General features: G+C 38.4%; 1 protein-coding gene across 2 annotated transcripts in view; it reads left to right on the forward strand.

The window, feature by feature from the left end:
• Window positions 1–15: 15 nt before the first annotated feature.
• Window positions 16–15,770, forward strand: part of PSMC6 (proteasome 26S subunit, ATPase 6) — a 31,678-nt gene continuing 15,923 nt past the window's right edge. The window contains exons 1-8 of one of the 2 annotated variants that reach the window (XM_024567677.3): window positions 16–162; window positions 8,998–9,390; window positions 10,589–10,668; window positions 10,758–10,797; window positions 11,033–11,085; window positions 13,216–13,283; window positions 13,512–13,626; window positions 15,663–15,750. In XM_024567677.3, the coding sequence (XP_024423445.1) occupies window positions 9,264–9,390; window positions 10,589–10,668; window positions 10,758–10,797; window positions 11,033–11,085; window positions 13,216–13,283; window positions 13,512–13,626; window positions 15,663–15,750 (571 nt within the window). In that variant the 5' untranslated portion in view covers window positions 16–162; window positions 8,998–9,263. The remainder of the gene's footprint in view (window positions 163–8,997; window positions 9,391–10,588; window positions 10,669–10,757; window positions 10,798–11,032; window positions 11,086–13,215; window positions 13,284–13,511; window positions 13,627–15,662; window positions 15,751–15,770) is intronic. The other variant, XM_045201338.2, reaches the window with a different exon arrangement.

Here is a 15,770-nt window from a genome sequence, read left to right on the forward strand (position 1 = left end):
AGTGTCGTCCTGCAGGGCCCCGCCCCACCGCGCGCTCTCCGGGCCAGTCCTTCGGTATCTTAACGCAAGGAAATCGAACCGTAAGAAATAAGTGTCCCTAGTGTCCCTGGCAGAGCCTTGAAGCTGAAAGGGATATTAGTGATCATCTAGACCCAGAGCTGTGTAAGTAACTTAGATTTTTCTCATCACATCAACAGAACAAAAAGAAACAGATGAAGTTAATCTTAATGATTTACCCAATATGCACAAAACATTTCAGAATATACTCAATATTAAATTATTCATAAAATATTTTTCATTTTTTTCTTTTTATCTGTGAAATCTGGTCTGTATTTTATACGAACCAGCCACATTTCATAGTCAAACTTGGCTGCGTATGGGGAAGTAAAGGTGGAGACTATGCTCGCTCTCACTGTGTAAGAGGAAACAGGCCCGGGGAGGTGAGATGATCTGAGCCGGGACTGAGAGCTGGGTAGTGGGTGGAACCAGGTCCTCTGTTTCCCGGTCAGGAGACTAGCCTATCAGCTTTTTGTTGTTGTTTTTAAGAAAATTTTAACGTGAAACTGGAAGGCTTCCCAACATCTTACACATTAAAAGTTCAAGTATTTCAGATTACCTGTTTTTCTAAGCCTTTTTTTTTCAAGCCATCATTTAATGGAGTAGTTTAGGATATGGTAGGCCCAAAGTAAGTATTGCTTCTATTTTCCAGCTGAGAGAAACAGGCATAGAAACTTAGATATTCCTTACTTAAACCGCCTAGCCTACGTTCTGTCCACCACTGCCAAGCAGACTGACATGTATGTAAAAAGTCACCAACCATCTGTGAGCCTGGTGGGCTTGAGAAGCTGTGATTCTAATATCTACAACATGCCACAATGTAGGTACATATGAGTACAGTCTCCTTCTTTACCTAAAAGTTCTTTTCGTTATAAATGTATACAGATCCTACTTATCCCTCTAGGGCTATACCCAGCTCAAACTCACTCTTCTATGTGCTCTTCCTGGTTTTCTCCGCAACCAGTTTGGGACTTACTATGTAATGATTCATGAAATTTTCTACTTTATGTTTCTACCACTGAAATGTAATCTCTTTAAACTCCTTAAACAGGGATTATGACTCAAACATGCCTAGTGGCATCCAGAGATCTTCACATGGAGCTTCTGTGCACATGCTTATAAAATGAATAAATGTTCTTCATGTAGCCACAGTATCAATACCTGAAGATTAGGCCATCAAAATGAGACACAATATGAAAAAGGAAATTAAATGAATAAAGCCTAAAATTGCAGAGGGAAACAGTGCAAACATGAATCAGCTCTGGATTTCACCCTGATGCAATAGGCTGTAATTTGGAAGAGTTTTAAAGTATCAGTGTCCCCAGAATGAAAGCTCTGTTCCATAAGACTCAAACTCTTTCCCAGAACAAACCCCTAGCAAACTTATAATCAGAAACAATCACCATATAAGACAACATTTTTACTTTATTATCCTTTTTAGCTTTATTGAGATCTGATTGACAAGTAAATTTGTAAGTTATGTAAAGTGTACATGGTGGTGATTTTAGTATGCATATATGTTGTGAAATGATTCCCCCTATAGAGTTAATTAACACATCCATCATCTCACACATTTAACATGTTCCCGCCTTGGTGAGAACATTTAAGTTCAACTCTGTTAGCAAATTTCAATTATACAATACAGTGCTATCAACTATAGTCACATGGTATACATTAGATCCTCATACCTTATCTTATAATTGAAAGTTTGTACCCTTTACCAACCTCTTCCTGTTTTCCCCATCCTCTAGCCTCTGGAAACCACTTTTCTATTCTGTTTCTATGAGTTCTACTTTTTAAAGTGATTATTCCACATATAAGTGATAGCATGTAACATTTTTTTTGTTTTTCTCTGTCGGGCTAATTTCACTTAGCCTATGACCCTCAAGTTCCACCCATTGTTGTAGCAAATGGCAGAATTTCCTTCATTCTCATCGGTGAATAATAGTCCATTGTATGTGTGTATACCACAGCTTCTTTACCCATTTATTGCCAGACACTGAGGTTGTTTACAGATTTGGCAATTGCGAATAATGTTGCAATGAACATGGGAGGGCAGATATCTGTTCAGGATCGTGGTTTCGTTTTCTTTGGATATATACCCAGAAGTGAGGTTGCTGGGTCTTACTTTATTTTCTTGATAATTATAATTTTTCCTTTCAGGTTTATAAAAGATTTTAGAATGTGTAAAATACAGTTTATACAAATTCAGTAACCAGCACTGACATTTCACAGAGAATCCTTCAAGTCAGACCTTTTTATGAGTTTACTTCTTCAAGGTGCCTACTGTGGCAACCATCTCATCTTGCTTGTGTTAGAGCCTATGAAATAAATGATTAGTCATTCAATAACTCTTTAAGGAGCACCCACAGGGTACATAGTTCAATCTTTTATTTCTTCAAGTCCAACCTCCCCTCTATTACAACTTTGCCAAACGACATTAAATCTTTCAGAGACAGACAAGGCTACAACTTTGTTGTTCTAATACTAGTCATTATAACAATAACATGACTTAGATGTAATGTGCACAGCATTTCTTGATGGAATTCTGATTACTGTGTAAATAACAGCTTTTTTTTTTTTTTAATGACCAAAACCGGAAATAACTTGAAATGAGACATGAAGATTTCTGTGGGAAGCTTTCTAGTACCTAATCATTTTCTGGCATTTAATGGACTGGGCAGAAATAATTTAAAGAAAAAAAAGTTGGCCAAGGAAAAGGAATATTATGGCACACAAGAGGAAGAAAGGCTAAATAAAAACCTGAAAGTTTGGTGCTGATACTTGATTAGATCTACTTATTTAATTAAGTTATTAAATATAAATACACACATAGTACATTGCTCTACTTTCCTCTCAGGATGCTTGAGATCATCTGAGTTGAAGAGACATGCCACCTAAGCTCTATCTTTACCTTCATTATTTAGGGGATGTTCCTGAAAGAGCAAGCTACATATAGTAAATGACTTCACTTCTTAACTCCCATTCACACCTTAATCCACTAGGCAATCTTTTTCCAACACCACCCTCCTGAAACTCCTCTTTACCTGACCACATTGCCAAGTCTAATGACCATTTTTCATGACATCATGAAATGTCTGTTGCATTTTGACAACGCTGATTCCTCCCTCCTTCAAGTAAATTTCCTTTGTACCTAACACTCCAGATTCTCCTTATATTTCTCACTGATATTATTTCACTCTCTCTTTCCCAAGCTTTCCCCCAGCCCACCTCTAAGATGCGAGTGTTCCCCAGGGTTCTCACCTTTGTTTAGTGCTCTTCTCCATCTATATTTGCCCCTGAAGAAACTTGCCCGATCTCGTAATTTTAAATACCTCTTCTATACTGATGACTCCCAAATCATTTTTCCAGTTTGGATAGCTCCCTTGAGCTTCAAACTCCAACTGCCTGTTGGACACATCCATCTGGTTTTCTCAGGTGCAGTCACACTGCCGTCCACATCTAGACACCTAGAAAGCAGGAAGCCATCTTCAGTTTCCTCCCTCTCTCCTCCCATGACCTGTTGGTTCACCAAGTTCTACCGGTTCTGTCTTCTATTTATCCTTTCCTTTCCATCTTCACAACCAAGGACTTAGCTTCAGCCCTTGTTGTCACTCACCTGATTTACTGCCACATTTCCTTAACTGATCTCCCAGCCTCTGGGCTAGTACACCTCAAAAAACAGCCTCCATGCTGGCCTGTTTTATCAAAACTGTAAATCTGACCACATCACACCTCTATTGGAAATTTTCAATGCCCTGATTGTTTGAGGAATAAAATTTAAGATTTTCAGCATGACATTCAAGGTCCCCATGATCAGGCCCCACCTACTCCCAGCTTCATATCCAGCACCTCTCACTGCAGGCCGGTGAACCTTATCAATTTCCTGTATGGACCTTGTTTCCAGCCTCCACATCTTTGCTCAACCTGTTGCCTGAAATGTTTCCTACCCTGTCCCACACACATCACCTTCACTTCATTTGGCTCCCTCCCTAACCTCTCCTCTGTAGTTGGATTAGATTCCTGTAGGGTCACATAATTGTGCTTGCCACATGAAACGACATACTATGTTTATGTATAGGTTTTCCCCATTCAACAGATGGGTAGGGAACTTGCCTTGGTAGTTTCAGGTTCCCCAGTACTTAGCATTGTGTATGTGCTTTACAGGATGGCTTCTGAATGAATTAATGAGTGTACAAATAAATTAGCAAACTAACAAACTTGAAAAGATAATAACAGCATGAGATGTCAGGGCAACGTGTGATTATGATTCAAACAAATCCTATCAGCTGAGAGGCAAAGCCATCATTTCGGGCAGAAGTCATTGTGGACTGAGGAGAGAACACAATAGGATTGGAATCAACAGGAGAAAATTCACAAAAAGTATGATTGTGGAAAAACTATGACAAAGTGGGGGCACAACTACAAGATGATTCATTAACACAAAAGTTATCTAAAATTCATTCAGAAAGCATTTGAAGATCAGGATATTCAGTCCAGAAACAAGAGTGGCTACAAACACAGGGACTCTATGTAGCACAATTCCAAGGAGAAGGGCAAAAGAGAGTTCTGAAATAAATAAAATCAAAGTGGATTAAGTAAAGTCCTTCCAGGCTGAATGTTAAAACTCCTCCCCTACCTCCAGTAGACCACCTGTAAGGCTCAGCTCCAAAACTGCAGGTCTTGTACTGTACACACCTGCTTTCCTCTCACCCCATCGGGCCTGACCCCTCCTCTCCCATCTGCAAAGGGGTGAAGAATTCTTCTAGGAATAAACAGTGGCATCAAAAACAACAGAAACAGCTGACTCTTCCCACTCACACACTCGGAATTCTACTGCATTTTTATTTTAGTGCCTCTATGACCAGAAAAACAAGGCTGGCCAGATTTTAGGGAAAGCCTGAAATATGAAATAGAGAGACCAAACGCAATAAGAAAAAAGGAACTTTGAGGAAACAAAAAGAGAAGAAAAGGACAAACAAAAAGCTGTCATCAATGTCATCAAAAACATAACAGGATTTTATAAAAAGGAACAATCAGACGACATGACAGAATTCTTAGAAGTAAATATATGATAGCCAAAATAAAAAAAGTTTCAACAGAATCTTTAGAAGAAATATTGAGGAAATCTCAATAGATACTAGAATAAAAAGACAGATAGAAATAGATGAGAAGAGATGGAACAAGTAGAGGATTAATTCAAGGAGAACAGGGTCTGACTAATAAGAGTACCACTAAGAGAGAACAAAAGGGGATAATTTTGGAATTCAAGAACATAGCTCAGATTGAAGGATGGCTGTCTAGGTGGTAGGGCACACCGAGTGCCATTCTGGGGTGGGAAAATGCCCCTAACAGAGATAAAAACTTTCAGAAAGAAAAACAAAAATTGTGGTCCCTACAAAGAATTCAGATTCAGAAAACCAACTATAAAAGCACCGGAAGCTACAGGACAATGGAGCGGGGTCTTCAAAACTCTGAGAGAATCCTATAGCCAGTCAAATTATTAGTAAAATATGAGAATAGAATTAGGATATTGTTAGCTATGAAGAATAATGTACATCTTTAAATCCTTTCTCAAAAAATTACTGAGAGGATATGATCCAAACAAAGGAGGAAACAAGAATGAGCAGACCTGGGTATCAGAAAAGCGAAGATAACACACAAGAGAAGAGTTAAAGACGTTCTAGAAGAGAGCTACGCAACAGCCCTAGAGAGCCCAGACTAGAGCAAGAGGGCTGAGGCCTCCCAGCGGAGTGCCTCTGGGTCAAGCATGGGACTGGAGGGACACCTAATGGTCTGACTTTCTGAAAACCATTATTCAGAGGGAATTTACAATAGTATTGTAAAGTTGGGAAGAAAAAGTGAGTTTAAAAAAAAACAAGCCCATTGTTAAAATGAGGTAGGTTTCATTCCAGGAAGTACAAAACAATTTCACAATAAAGCAGATCTAACTATAGCATATTACTTGACTTACATCATCCCACAGAACACAAATATTGGATAGTGATTTAACCAAGACTTGTATATATTGTATGTATGGAGGGTGAAGGTAGGGAAAGTGTATACCTGGAGTGATACAGGGATGCTAAATCTTTATCTTCCTTATGAGGAAATCAAAAGATAAATCCTAAAATTGATCTATCAAGAAATAGCAGTATAAGCATATTATGTAGAAATAGGGAGATAAGTATAGAAAAAAACACGTTCAAGAATTGGGAAATGGGATTCGTGTAGATAGGGTGGGGTAGTAGACTCCTCTTTTTTAACCTAGGCCTTGTAGGACTTTTTTTTTTTTAAAGAAACTATCTTTGTGCATTACTTTGATTAAAGAAGAGTTATTCAAAAAGCCTAGAATTCTAACTTTTATCCCTACCTCAACATCTTCTTACTGCTTAGCCATAGAAACACTTAATTAAGTGCATTCTGGCAGATATTTGGGGATAGGTACTTAGGATGACAAATTTCTGAAGACTTAAGTGTTGTGGCTGATGTGTGAGCAAAAGTAGTTGCTACTTGCCTATCTGCTACTATTTCCGAGTTTCTATCTAGAAAAATATCAGTTCCTGCCTGATTAGTTCTCTATCACTGTACAGCAATTACCACAGAACTTAATGGCTGAAAACAACAAACATATATTGTCTCACAGTTTTTGTTGGCCAGCAATTCAGAAGCGGCTGAACCGGGTTATGTGACTCAGTTTCTAATGACGTTGCAATCAAGACTAGGGCTTCAGTCACCTAAAGGCTTGCCTAAAGCTGAAGGCTCTGCTTGCTTCCAAGAGGGCTCACTCACATGGCTGCTGGCAGGAGGCCTCAGTTTCTTGCTGGCTGTCCCTTGACATGTGGGCTTCTCCATAGATCTGCTGGTGTGACCTCATCACGTAACAGCTGGCTTCCCCCAGAGGGAGTTATCCAATGGAGAGTGAGGAGCAGGCCCCAATGCCTTTTATTATCTAGTCTCTAGTTGTATACTGTTACTTCCAATTTATTCTGTTTGTCCAGAGCAAGTCACCAGACTTGGGGGTTGGGAGGAGGGGGTGGGAATTAAGCTCCACTTCCTGAAGTGGGAAATATAAAAAAAAAAATTGTGCACATATTTTAAAACCACAACATCCATCAATGTTACATTATAGTTAAGTAGATTAGGAGACTATCCTTAAATAATTTTTTGAAGATTTAAATCTATGTCATCGTTTGTTATTATATCTCTTTTAATGACCCCCCCCAATAGGTTAGCCCTACTCTCTCACATCTCTTCTACTCTATGATAGTGTAACTTTTTGAGTACTAATGACATTTCTTAGTCTTTTTTTAAAATCTCTGCTCACCTCTCATGGTGTCTGACATACATATTTACTCATTCAATTATATATATATTTATATATAAATATATATATATATATATATAATGATGGTTATATATACATATAGCCATCTTCTGGGGAATACAATAATGAGCAAGAAATAGTCACAGTCCTGTTTTCCTGGGACTTATAGTCTACCAGGAAAAGACACTAACCATTTAATCACACTTATAAGTGTATAATTAAAGACTGAAGTACATTTTCTGAGGAAGAGGAATCCAGTCTTACAGGTACATATAAAGAAGAAACAGGGTTGTTCTGATGCAGCGCTGGGGAAAATAGACAGTTTCATCTGTAGTTGGAATTTTGCCAGATGAGTGAGAAAAAAAGAACATGAGTCAAGGGAGTTTAAAATATTGGTACATTATGTTGAAATAGCACATTAGTATGTGTTTATACATAATTATTGAATTTTTTTTCTCTGCCTCATCCTCCCTTGGTTATTTCTTGATGTCAGAGGTGCTATATTTTGGTATAGATGGACTGACTCGTTTCACCAGAATAGTGGCAGCTGAGTGGGAAAGGGACTATTTCTGTTCAGCCCATTTTCCTTGTTTATTGTCAGCGGCAATTCCCAGTTATATTTAAAAAAAACGGAATAGAACATTGACACAAACACATGTAAGATTTTTTCCTAATAAGTTTGAAGACATTGTTTATGTGAGTTTGGTAACTCAATTCACATAAATTTACACTTTATATGTATAGATAGGATATACCTATTTAAACTCAAACATTCAGGGCCAGTGGATAGGATGACATCACGTGGACTCTATTTAGGGAATTTGACTGATTCTATAAGAACAATGATAAATTCTCCCCAGGAACAATACTGGGAAATGGTACAGCATTAGGGATCTGTACTGCAAAACTTGAGGTCATTACTACTTTGAAAATAAAAATTTAAAATAACGCTATTGAATGCTTACTATGTATCATACATTATGTTAATAGCTATAGGCACACTATCTTATTTAATACTCATAACATCCCTATGAGATAGATACATTTCTTATGCTCATTTTACAGAGTATTGAGAGATTAACTTGTCCAAAAATACAGAAATCTGAAAGACAGTTCTATCAGACTTCAAATTCCTGACTCGGCCTACTGCAGCTGCTTTATCTTGTGCCCACATCTCCATAACCCATGGCTTTCTGCTGTCATTGACCTCCTTTCTGTTCCTGGAAGTGAGCCAAGCTCTTCTTCCCCTCACAATCTTTGCACTTGCTGTTTTCTTTGGAAGATTCTTCTCCAGTTTGTTGCTCAACTGGGTCCTTATTTCAGATATCTGGTCTAAATTAGTTCTCCTCACCTTGCTCTATTCCATTACCATGTTTTATTTCCATTAAAATATAGTACTTATTACACTCTGAAATTATTTTTTTAATCTCCCCACTATATTGTACCTCTATCACTGAATAAGTGAATGAGATAGCCTAATCCGTCTGTACCTGGAGGTCCTGGATAGTAATATTGTGTTATACCGATAAGCCATCGAAGCTCTATATAGACAGATTGCACATTCCCTGCTTCACTCCCATCTTAGCTTATTACAAAGTGTTCTGTGGTTCCAGGGCAGCAGTGACTCAAGAATAGCAAGGCCTCTCAGAATGACGAGAATAACAGCACCCTGCTTTACCCAGCCCCACCAGCAGGGGACAGTGTGGCGGGAGGCTTCCTTTCGGCGCACGTCGACGCCTTACGTGAAAGAAGACGCAGTAGTGGGAGAGGTGGAGTAGAGAGGCGGAGCCAACCGGAAGGGGCGGGATCGTCCACAAACCCGCCTTTTCCAAGGAGGCTCTTCTCCCTTTCCCCGCCCCTTCCCCCCGCCCGGGCGGCCATGGCCATTCCCGGCATCCCCTATGAGCGACGGCTTCTCATCATGGCGGACCCTAGAGATAAGGCGCTTCAGGACTACCGCAAGAAGCTGCTGGAGCACAAGGAGATCGACGGCCGCCTTAAGGAGTGTGAGTGCATCTTTCTTTCCACGTAATCTCGTGCCCGAACCCTCTTTGGTCTCTGACAAAGCGGAGGCCTTTGGCCGAGCCCGGCAACCTAGCTCTGGCCATGGGAAGGCCTCGGTCCAGGGACAAGGCGCTTTGTCATCGGGCCCTGAGATTGGGAAGCAAAGCCCCTTCGGCGTGAAGATGGCCCAGTCTGGGCCAGGTGACAGACCATTCCTGAGATGGAATTGAAAGAGGACTAGAGGAGGCTTGGGGAAGAAGCGGGCCAGGGATGCTTCCCAGGTTGGGGTGCAAAGAGGGCAGTGCTGCTGGAGTCCCGGCACCGGGAGAAGGGAAGAGACTTAGGTCAAGAAACTTCAAGCAAGAGATGAGACTCGGGTAGTTGGTGTGTTAGTGGAGTGGAAAGCCGCCCACGGAGCTTGAGGAGTCCATCCGTCATAATAATCCTCCTCGTGTTTTCCTGTGCTTTGAGTTGTACTGCATGCATCAGGCACACAGGTTTCCTTTAACTGCTGAGCTAAAATTTTTAGGGCACTTACATTTTTTTCATAGTGCACCTTTTTTGAAAAGCCTGAGTAGTTGAATTAAATGAAGACCATAGTCATATAACTGCGGAGCACTCCACCTGTGCCCTTATTAGGGTAGAAAATCAGAGAGTAATAATCCATGTGAGTAGGTGAAGAGACTAGAGAGAGTCAGATTTATCCCTGGCTGGTGTGGGTCAGTGGATTGAGTGCCAGATTGGGAACCAAAGGATCGCAGGTTCTATTCCCAGTCAGGGTACATGCTGGGGTTTCAGGCCAGGTCCCCAGTAGGGGACCCTCCAGAGGCAACCACACATTGATGTTTCTCTCCCTTTCTCCCTCCCTTCCCCTCTCTAAAAATAAATAAATAAAAGGTCAGACTTCTATCATTTGTATTTGTAGTCACAAATCCGGAAGTGTCAGTGTCGTATCTGCTAGGAGTGTAACCTAAAATGTGCTCAAACAACTAAGTGTTGTCAATTTAAAAAGTAAAAATATGATGCTGTCTCATAGCATTTCGTTTTTACATGTCACCTACAAGCCTCATAATTTCTTTTGTGTTTTGATATAGTAGCTATAAAAATTATGTAAAGTGAAGTAGACAAACTTAACTGAGACTTAGCAACAAACTCACTGATTATTGTTTAATTAAAAATGTTTACATTATATTATTTCAGTAAGGGAACAATTAAAAGAACTTACCAAGCAGTATGAAAAGTCTGAAAATGATTTGAAGGCCCTACAGAGTGTTGGGCAGGTAGGTAATGGAGTTTGTGGGATATAAGGGGCGATGGTAATTGCTTTTTTAGCTCTTAGCAAAAGGTAATCCTTTTTTTTTCTACTTAGATTGTGGGTGAAGTACTTAAGCAACTAACTGAAGAAAAATGTAAGTGGATTAATTGGTGAAGAAAAAAGAGTAGACTCTCTCCCTCCCACCACCAACTTTTGAAATGCTTATTATTCTAATGACAATAGTGAAGGTAGATGCTATTCTTGCATAGACTTAATTTTCTTTCAACTATGTATTATCTTCTTGGAGGACAGGAATAACACTCATCCTGCCACCAGTGTTAATTTTTACTTGCTATTTTAAATTTTTTTCTTTCATTTTCTTTCTCTAGTCATTGTTAAAGCTACAAATGGACCAAGATATGTTGTGGGTTGTCGTCGACAGGTAACACTTAACATTTGTAATAGTTGCTTGATAATTCGCAAAAGTACTTTCATATAAGTTATTTAATTCTTGAGGTAAGCAGGTGAGGTAGTATGCTCATAACTCACAAAGGTGATTTGTTAAGATGTAACTAATTATTAGCAAAGTCTGAACTCAACCCATGGGGTTTGACTCTTAGTATTCTCTATTTCTATTGTACTGAGCTGTCTCAGTCGGTTCTATAAAACTAGAAATCAGAGACTTTTAGAACTAGAAAATATCTCAGATCATTTTATTTTAATGTCTTTTTTTGGAAGGGGATTTAAAAGGATTAAACCCTATCAAATAACTATGTTTTATATTTAAATATTCAGAAATGTTACTTACAGACTGTACTATAGCTTAAATTGATTTTGTATGAATTCATTTAAATTTAAAAAAAATTAGAATAGGCAAATTGAAATAACTCCACATTTTATTTTGCAGTCATCAAAAATGCCACCAAATGTTTTTAAATTATTGGTAGCCTCTGAAACCAATTTATGTATTGCCCTATTTATTCTCTAGGAAGTATCCTTAGGGCATACTTATAAGTTCATTGGGAAGAGCTTTCTCTGAGTATTTGTTATATCACGTTTAGGTTTTAAAACATTGATACAACATGGGTGTAGAATGGAATTTAACCCTGGGACTAATTCTAAGTTTAGGATTTTGCCGAGCATGTAAGTAGGATGACATTTTCTAAGTCAAAGTATTAGATGCCTAGTCTGACACAGGATTTTTATGTCCTTTTTAGGGCCCTCTGGATGCCAAAAGTTGGCCTTTCCAAGATATTTCATGGTTGTGTGAGGGCAAGGGAATATTTGAAAACTGGAATATTTGGCCCTGGCCAGTAGCCTAGTTGATTAGAGAATCATCCCAATATGCCAAAGTTGTAGGCTCGATTCATCTGTTAGGGCACATATAAGAATCAACCAATGAATGCATAAATAAGTGGAATAACAAATTGAGGTTTCTCTGTCTCTCCCCTCACTCTCTCTTATCCTTCCTTCCCCCACCCCTCTCTGCCTCACTTCCTCTTTTAAATCAATAAATAAAAAACAACAAACAACTGGAAAATGTTAAAAAATCCAGAGTATAGCTTTGGCTAGTGTGGCTCAGTAAATTGAGTGCCAGCCTGTGAACCAAAGGGTGGCTGGTTCTATTTCCAGTCAGAGCACGTGCCTGGGTTATGGGCCAGGCCCCCAGTTGGGGGCGTGTGAGGGGCAACCAATGAATGTATCACACACCCTAATGTTTCTCTCCCTCCCTTTCTCCATCCCTTCTCCTCTCTCTAAAGTTAAATAAATTAAATCTATAGTAAAAAAAGAAAAGAAAAACCAGAGTATATATTCCTATAGATGTAGATGACCTCCCTCAGGGACCGTGACCAGGACCAAGCCCACAATCCAGGCATGTGCCCTGACTGGGAATTGAACCAGTGACCTTTCTTTCTGCGTGATAGTGCCCTGCCAACTGAGCCACACTTGTCAGGGCTTTTTCTTTTTTGTGGGTTTTTTTTTTTTTTTTTTTAATTTATTGATTTTAGAGAGAAAGGAGAGAAGAGAGGAGAAGGAGGGAAACATACAATTTGTTGTTACACTTTTTTATGCATTCATTGGTTGATTCTTATATGTGCTCTGACCTGATTGAACTTGCAACCTTTGAGTATTGGGCCAATGCTCTAACCAACTGAGATACCTGGCCAGAGCTCACTTAACAGATTTCTGTATAACTGCTTTGGCACTAGTTGCCAAAGTCGCGGTCCTAAAGTGCCTGAATCAAAATAATGAGCAGAACTATATTAAATAGTGAGATTTTGAAGGTAAAATACTAAAGGCCATTTCTTCTTCAAAAATAAGGTCATTGCCACCTCAAACTTTGTGTATTAGTGATTTCACATTTCACTATCTGATTGCTTGAGTAAAAGGGGCAGATGGAAATAACATTGAATTATAACATTTATACCCTCTGCTGGCATGGTGTTTATAACCTAATACTAGTGTTCTCTCTGAAGGGTAAAAATGATTGTCTTCTAAATGTTTTGCTCTTATTAGAGTATTATTCCCCTTTTTAAGTGTTTATGTAACTCCTTTTGTTGTACAAAATTAGCTTGACAAAAGTAAGCTGAAGCCAGGAACAAGAGTTGCTTTGGATATGACTACACTAACTATCATGAGGTAAGCTTTTTATTCTGTATAGTCATTTTTAGAGAGGGAAGATATGTTTTTTGAGATCACTGAATATTTTGTCATTTTTTTCTTTTACTAATTCCTAATTAATTTAAACATGTATTTTTATATTTTTATAAAAATCACCAACAGGTGTTTGCTCAAGCAGGTCATTTATACTCTATCTGTAGGCTGAGAGAAAATACATTTTTAAAAGAAAAATACTTGTCATCACAGATATTTGCCAAGAGAGGTGGATCCACTGGTTTACAACATGTCTCATGAAGACCCTGGGAATGTGTCCTATTCTGAGATTGGAGGGCTATCAGAACAGATTCGGGAATTGAGAGAGGTTGGTAATATATGCTTTGTTTTCTGAACTTAACAATAAATAGTATTTCTTTAAAACTCTTGACTCTTGAAGGGGCCCTGCCTGGTGTAGCTCAGTGCATTGAGTGTGGGTATACGAACCAATGGGTTGCTGGTTGGATTCCCAGTCAGGGCACATGCCTGGGTTGCAGGCCAGGCCCCCAGTAGGGGGCATGCCAGAGGCAACCACACACTGATGTTTCTTCCCCTTTCTTTCTCCCTCCCTTCCCCTCTCTCTAAAAATAAAATAAATAAATAAAATCTTTTTTTAAAAAAAGACTCCTGAAGGGAGAAAGATGATGAAAAATTACTTTGTCCAGATAGTGGTTACTGAATATTATACATTTAATATTCTTGCTGAGAGAAGAATAGCACTAAATATCTAGCTGTGAAAAGTATAGGTGTTTGTTAGTGTGGAGATAATTTGGTGTTAGAAAAATCCTGCTCTTTTTGACAAAGAAGAAAATAACTAAGAATAATTGATATAATACAATGCTCATGACATTTGCGATTTTGATTATCATAATAGGTCACTTAGGTCAGAGCACGCTTGGATAACATGTGTAATGTAGTTTTTCCTATAACCTTATTAGTGTTAGCTTCCCACTCATAGTAAAGTAAGTTACCTGTGTCCTAAATATATTTTATTTCGGTAGAGCTGTTTACCGTTGTTTAAGGAAGTTACTGGCTGTAGGGTGGCTTAAACCTTTTAAGCTCTTAGGTGAAGAATTTAATCAGGGTTGCCTTGCTTGATAGCACGGGTGTCTTCTTAACAGTTCTCCATAAAGCACATTTATTGTCCTATTGATTTCATACTAATTTAGGATGGAAATATTTAGGAATAAATGAAGACATTTATTTGGAATGTCTTCATTCCAAAGACATTCCAAATGGTTTGGAATGGTTTACATCATCTGATTTAAGTCCTAAGCCAGTAGTTTTCAGACCTCAGTATATTAAATTTTTTGGAACTCTTGCTAAGGATATAGATTGCTAGGCCTTCTGCATGGTTTTGATGTAGTAGAGTGGGGGTGGGACAAAGGAGTTAGCATTTAAACAAGCATTCCAGGTATTCGTGTAACCAAATTGTTTTTTGACCAAGATTGAGGAAGCACTGGCCTGAGTATAAATTAAAGCCTATTCTCACTTTGTAGTTAATGAAAGGTCAACAGAGGACGAAAGTGCTTCGTGGAACAGTAAAACCTTGTCTTTTACAGTGATTTGCCACATCAGGCACAGGAGCAGAAAGAATCCCTCCCTCTTTCTCACACACACTGACCACATGTGCACACAGTAGGCTTTTCCATCTGCATACACTTCAGAATATTGATCTCACACTTTTAGCTTGTCTTAATCACACCTTCTGTACACAACTATGCAATAGAAGTTGATCACCAAGTTGTTGGTATTATAAAGAGTTTAAATTGGGCAGTCAAACCCTCAGTTTTTCTATTCTCATTTTCTTTCCTTGAATCAGTCTTAGGACCTTGAAAGCAGAATATGTGGTTCTTTTAAGGCTGCTATGACAAAATGCCAATGTGTGAAAATTTTATATACTTTCTTTTCATAGTGGCAGTTATAACACCATATTTCCCCATTTCATAATTTGTGTTGTATTCCCAAATGCAAAAATCTTCTGATTTTTATTTTTTGAATAGCTGATTTTTTGTAGTGTAATTTTTTCATTGAGGCATAATTTGTATTCATTAAAATGCATAGATTTAAAGTGTACAATTCACATGTGTTTTGACAGATTATATGCCTGTGTAACCATCACTCTAGTCAAGTGTATGGTTTGTTAAAATAACCACACAGTTTTTAATTAATCTAAAAACATTAAACTATTTTTAGATGTAAGAGATATCTGAAGAAAACCCTGTAATATAGTTTTTCATAACATGGAATTCTAGATCTATTATGAATTATGATGTGTATACCTAACTATACTTTACTTAAAATATTTGAAAGTGTATCAGAATCTTTACCAACTACTTAAGAAGTGTGCAACTTCTTTTCTAGGTGATAGAGTTGCCTCTTACAAATCCAGAATTATTCCAGCGTGTAGGAATAATACCTCCAAAGGGCTGTTTGCTATATGGACCACCAGGTTGGTATTGAATTATGTCC

The sequence above is a fragment of the Desmodus rotundus genome, chromosome 7, assembly GCF_022682495.2.
Source record: "Desmodus rotundus isolate HL8 chromosome 7, HLdesRot8A.1, whole genome shotgun sequence".
NCBI classification, from domain to species: domain Eukaryota; kingdom Metazoa; phylum Chordata; class Mammalia; order Chiroptera; family Phyllostomidae; genus Desmodus; species Desmodus rotundus.